The sequence below is a fragment of the Ranitomeya variabilis genome, chromosome 2 (assembly GCF_051348905.1).
Source record: "Ranitomeya variabilis isolate aRanVar5 chromosome 2, aRanVar5.hap1, whole genome shotgun sequence".
NCBI lineage: Eukaryota > Metazoa > Chordata > Amphibia > Anura > Dendrobatidae > Ranitomeya > Ranitomeya variabilis.
The window spans coordinates 641,215,463-641,221,462 of NC_135233.1; the positions used below are offsets into that span (position 1 = coordinate 641,215,463).

Genomic DNA, 6,000 nt, shown 5'->3' on the forward strand with positions numbered 1-6,000 from the left:
CTCTTGTAGAGAGGTCGTAATAGATCTGAGGGCCCTTCTCCTGGCCAGTGTGGTGGGCGCAATGTCTGCATAAATGTGCACTGAGTCTGGCAGACCGGGTAAGATAGGATGGTTTCTAGCTGCCAGCAAGATCTGATCACGGGACTCCTCATAGTGCATCTTTAGTATTACATCTCTGGGCATATCATTAGATCGTGGCTTGCCCAGTGCCCTGTGTATTCTTGTAATATGAAGTAGAGTCGGGTCCAGGTCAGGTAGAAGGGCTGTAAAGAGGGCTGCTGCTGTATCTTTAAGGGCAACAACATGTTCAGGGAGTCCTCTAATTCGTATGTTGCTCCTCCTAGATCTATTCTCATAGTCCTCACATCTTAATTCTAGCTCTGTAATGTGGTCAGTGTGGAGCTTGAGAGTCTCCTGGTCCTCCTCCAGCGCATCCGAGACTGCATCCATTTTTTCCTCCAAGATGTTTGTGCGTTGCGCTATGTCTTGCAGCTGGGATGAGATACCCTGCATAAGTGAGCTGGATTTAATCTGGTCTTCAAGATTTTAAAAACAGTTTTTTTGTGTCCAATCCCTTGTCCTTCAGTAAAAACACCAATGACTTTCTGGTGCATGTAACTTTTTTTTCTTTGATATGTTTATGGCTGTTTCTATCCCGGCAGTGACGTTATTGCGAGCACTAAATAAAACTAATCACCCAAGTAAGAAAGTAATCCGCACCGCTAGGTACCGCTGTAGCCGAATGCGTTTATAAGGTGTATAGCTACGCTGCAGGCATATTACACCTGAGACTTTGGGTGCCCACCAGGAAAGCAACAGAACTGAAAGTCCTTGTATAAAGAAAGAAGTACAGGTCCTTCTCAAAAAATTAGCATATAGTGTTAAATTTCATTATTTACCATAATGTAATGATTACAATTAAACTTTCATATATTATAGATTCATTATCCACCAACTGAAATTTGTCAGGTCTTTTATTGTTTTAATACTGATGATTTTGGCCTACAACTCCTGATAACCCAAAAAACCTGTCTCAATAAATTAGCATATCAAGAAAAGGTTCTCTAAACGACCTATTACCCTAATCTTCTGAATCAACTAATTAACTCTAAACACATGCAAAAGATACCTGAGGCTTTTAAAAACTCCCTGCCTGGTTCATTACTCAAAACCCCCATCATGGGTAAGACTAGCGACCTGACAGATGTCAAGAAGGCCATCATTGACACCCTCAAGCAAGAGGGTAAGACCCAGAAAGAAATTTCTCAACAAATAGGCTGTTCCCAGAGTGCTGTATCAAGGCACCTCAATGGTAAGTCTGTTGGAAGGAAACAATGTGGCAGAAAACGCTGTACAACGAGAAGAGGTGACCGGACCCTGAGGAAGATTGTGGAGAAGGACCGATTCCAGACCTTGGGGAACCTGAGGAAGCAGTGGACTGAGTCTGGTGTGGAAACATCCAGAGCCACCGTGCACAGGCGTGTGCAGGAAATGGGCTACAGGTGCCGCATTCCCCAGGTAAAGCCACTTTTGAACCATAAACAGCGGCAGAAGCGCCTGACCTGGGCTACAGAGAAGCAGCACTGGACTGTTGCTAAGTGGTCCCAAGTACTTTTTTCTGATGAAAGCAAATTTTGCATGTCATTCGGAAATCAAGGTGCCAGAGTCTGGAGGAAGACTGGGGAGAAGGAAATGCCAAAATGCCTGAAGTCCAGTGTCAAGTACCCAGTCAGTGATGGTGTGGGGTGCCATGTCAGCTGCTGGTGTTGGTCCACTGTGTTTCATCAAGGGCAGGGTCAATGCAGCTAGCTATCAGGAGATTTTGGAGCACTTCATGCTTCCTGGCACCTGCTCACAGTGCCAAAACCACTGGTAAATGGTTTACTGACCATGGTATTACTGTGCTCAATTGGCCTGCCAACTCTCCTGACCTGAACCCCATAGAGAATCTGTGGGATATTGTGAAGAGAAAGTTGAGAGACGCAAGACCCAACACTCTGGATGAGCTTAAGGCCGCTATTGAAGCATCCTGGGCCTCCATAACATCTCAGCAGTGTCACAGGCTGATTGCCTCCATGCCACGCCGCATTGAAGCAGTCATTTCTGCCAAAGGATTCCCGACCAAGTATTGAGTACATAACTGAACATTATTATTTGATGGTTTTTTTGTTTGTTATTAAAAAACACTTTTATTTGATTGGACGGTTGAAATATGCTAATTTATTGAGACAGGTTTTTTGGGTTATCAGGAGTTGTAGGCCAAAATCATCAGTATTAAAACAATAAAAGACCTGACAAATTTCAGTTGGTGGATAATGAATCTATAATATATGAAAGTTTAATTGTAATCATTACATTATGGTAAATAATGAAATTTAACACTATATGCTAATTTTTTGAGAAGGACCTGTAGGTGGCACTCACCAGTCTTGAAAATCCATCCTTTATTGAAAAATGGTTATGACATCTTTAACGCGAGAATGTGAGATGGAGTGTGCGAGTGACGACGGCCGTTTCACACTGTTGCGCCTCTACGGGTCAAACTGCCGTCGTCACTCGTACACTCCATTCAAGACTGGTGAGTGCCACCTACTTCTTTCTTTATACAAGGACTAAATAAAACTAAGCTAACATGGAGAGCTGGCTTTTCTTTTCTACAGTTATAGAAAGCACTTATGATATCAAATGAAGCCACATTTATTTTCCATTACATTATAAACTGGATTATCTTGTGTATTTAGGGATTTCGAGCTCATCAGCTGCATAATGTTCTCGAAGACCCTGGAACAGCGGATCTTACAGCAGATGTCGATTTTAGCTTCTTGAAAAGAATAGTTGGAAATTCTGTTGTCTCCCTAGGCCCTATTGAACAACAAGAGTTTTTGAAGAACATGGGAATTGATATAAGAATGAAGGTATGTCTGACTTAATGTTTTCTTTCTCCAGCAAGAAGTCAGATTTTGTTTTGTGATTTAGTGAGAAAGAATGATAGGATATAGTCAGTTAAACGTCATACGGTCACAGTGAGGTATGCAGCGGGCTCAGGAACTGATCCCGCACCATACCTGGCAGATGCTGACTTTGTTATATAGTCATCATGTTCCTGTAACACCAGCGGCCACAGCTAGCTCTGATCTCTGTTGTTAACCATTTAAATGTCACTGTCAATCACTGAATTTAAATGGCTAACTTGCCGATTTCTGTGTGCACCAACACCCATGGCACCCTCCTCCTCATGAGGTGATTGTGGGGTACCAGTGACATACCATGGAAGCAGGGGGCTTGGTGAAGGATCCCATGGTGGCCATGCTGGTATTCCTACCCACAGAATGGCAATTTTGCTATATTCTGCAATATAGTAGTATTGCCGAATACAGTGTAAGCAATCAAACAATCACAAATAACACTTTTCTAAGAGTACTAAGAAATAAAGTAAAATAATTAAAACTAAATCAAATTTAAATAAGTTTGTCACCACGCTTTTCCCATTTAAAAAAATAAATGTTTGTATTGTTACATCTGTAAGAGTCTGATCAATCAAAATTTAAAATTATTTAAATCATATATTAATCCCCCTCCCCCCCCAAAAAAAAAAAAATTAATCAAAACACTAGAATTGCCTCAGTGTGAGGATTCACATGTCTGAAGTCACATAGAGTACTGCAGGCTTGTAGCCTAAGGCTGGACAACCCCTTTAAAAAAACAACATTTTCTGGTTGAAGTTAAATGAGTTATCCAGTCTTATATCAGTAAAGCCTACACAGATTTCTGTTTGCCGGTTGATCGGCATGAGGATTAGCTCCGTTATCATAGAACTGATGAGTTCTGTATACTTATTTTGAAAATCGGGCTCAAAATGACTGTATAATAATTTCCGTTTTCTTGCCCAATATTGAAATTGGAATCTTTTTGTGTCCAGGACATGTAGCCTTTCTGATATGGATTTTCAGAATAGGCAGAGACTGCTCCAGGAGAATCGATTTAAAATGTATGAAGTTTATCTTGTGAGATCTGGTGGCAGACTCACCTTAGGCTTTACTTACACGAGACTGGACAACCCCTTTAACTTCAACCAGAAAATGTGACTGTGCAATAGTAATTCACCTCTTTAAGACATTTTGTGTTCAGTGAGAGGTATTAGCTTGGAAGTCCAGGAAGATAGGTTTAGGCTGCACTTTTTGCCTGGATTTTGGAAATCTGCACCATGTGACCGCAGTCTTATGATGCTGCAGTGCATCGCTTGCAGAGCCTACAGTGAACCCTCCTATGTTTGTGTCATAATGCTTCAATTGTATGGTCCGAAATGTATATAATTACCGTATTTTCCGGCGTATAAGATGACTTTTTAACCACTCAAATGTAACCAGACAAATGTACATATGGTGGTTGGGGGGGAGTGGTCCCGATGACGAAGAGAGGGGGCGTCTCACAGGAAAGTGTGAGTGGAGTAGGCCCCTGTTACCTCATTGCGGCAGCTTGGGGGTCTCTGTGCTGGGGAGCGGCGGCTCCTCATTGCGGTAGCATAGGGTTCCTGTGCTGGGAGTGGCAGCTCCTCTTCGTGCTGTGGGGGCTCTGTGCTGTGGGGCGGTGAATCTTCTTGCAGCGTCGGGGCTCCTCCGGCATCTCCGCAAGGCCCGGAGGCACCGGCAGCTCCATTATTACGATGCGGTGGCCTCCGGGAAAATGGCCGCTGGGGGCGGCGCATGCTCAGATTCAGATCTCGTCCCAAGATCTGAATCTGAGCATGCGCCGCCCCCAGCGGCCATTTTCCCGGAGGCCACCGCATCGTAATAATGGAGCTGCCGGTGCCTCCGTGCCTTGCGGAGATGCCGGAGGAGCCCCGACGCTGCAAGAAGATGCACCGTCCCACAGCACAGAGCCCCCACGGCACGAAGAGGAGCTGCCACTCCCAGCACAGGAACCCTATGCTACCGCAATGAGGAGCTGCCGCTCCCCAGCACAGAGACCCCCCACGCTGCCACAATGAGGTAACAGGGGGCTACTCCACTCACACTTTCCTGTGAGACGCCCCCTCTCTTCGTCATCGGGACCACTCCCCACCCCAAAAGGCACATTAGTCACCGGCCCTATAAGACGACATACGGCATATAAGAAGACCCCCGACTTTTAAGAAGATTTCATATTTTAACTGGAAAAGTTGGGGGGTCGTCTTATACGCCCAGTCGTCTTATATGCCAGAAAATACGGTATATCATTCAGTAGTAATATGTGCTATATGTATATTGTTTCAGGTTCTTCTGGAAAACAATAAAGATGTGACTACTCGACAACATTTAATACGGAGCTATGATGTTCTGATGAATCCATGTAAAATGGGACAGCGATTCAAGTTTTTATCCTTAATTCCACAAAGTCGATTGGAAAGAAGTAGTTCGACAGTAGATATTCACCCAGTAGCCGGATTTACCCAATTACAATTCCATTAACTCAATAACATCACTATAGTAAACTTATTTTCTGAACTGTTTTAAGTTTTTTGTTTTAAAATAGTACTTTAATTAAGGCTCGCTTTTCACAACACCTTGTGCTTTACGTACTGGTTAATTTAGATCAATGTACTTTGCCTTTTCAATATGTAAATATCCGAAGTTTGACAAAAATTTACAAAAATTTGACATTTTCAAATTCTGAATTTTTAAACCCTTATATGAGACATCACACAACATATTACATAAATTTTACAATGTCTGCTTTAATTTACTTCAGTATCATTTTTTTAAACTTTATTTTATTTTGTTATGATGTTAAAGGGAATCTGCCATTAGATTTTTGCGACCTAATCTGAGAGGAGCATAATGTAGGGACAGGGATTCTGGTTCCAACAATGTGTAACTTAGTAGGCTACTTGCTGTAGTTTAAATAAAAACAAACCACTGTTTTACCAGCAGGAGATTATCACTGCAGCACTAGTAAACATACTGCCATGTAATGCTTCATATTTATGAGCCCCAAATGCCCGCACATCGCCGCTTACTGGCA

At 42.8% G+C, this 6,000-nt stretch overlaps 1 protein-coding gene across 1 annotated transcript in view; it reads left to right on the forward strand.

Moving 5' to 3' along the window:
• NDUFAF7 (NADH:ubiquinone oxidoreductase complex assembly factor 7) overlaps nt 1-5,715 on the forward strand; it is a 74,482-nt gene extending 68,767 nt beyond the window's left edge. The window contains exons 9-10 of the mRNA XM_077289119.1: nt 2,742-2,915; nt 5,253-5,715. Of these exons, the coding sequence (XP_077145234.1) occupies nt 2,742-2,915; nt 5,253-5,447 (369 nt within the window). The 3' untranslated portion in view covers nt 5,448-5,715. The remainder of the gene's footprint in view (nt 1-2,741; nt 2,916-5,252) is intronic.
• The last annotated feature ends 285 nt before the right edge of the window (nt 5,716-6,000 follow it).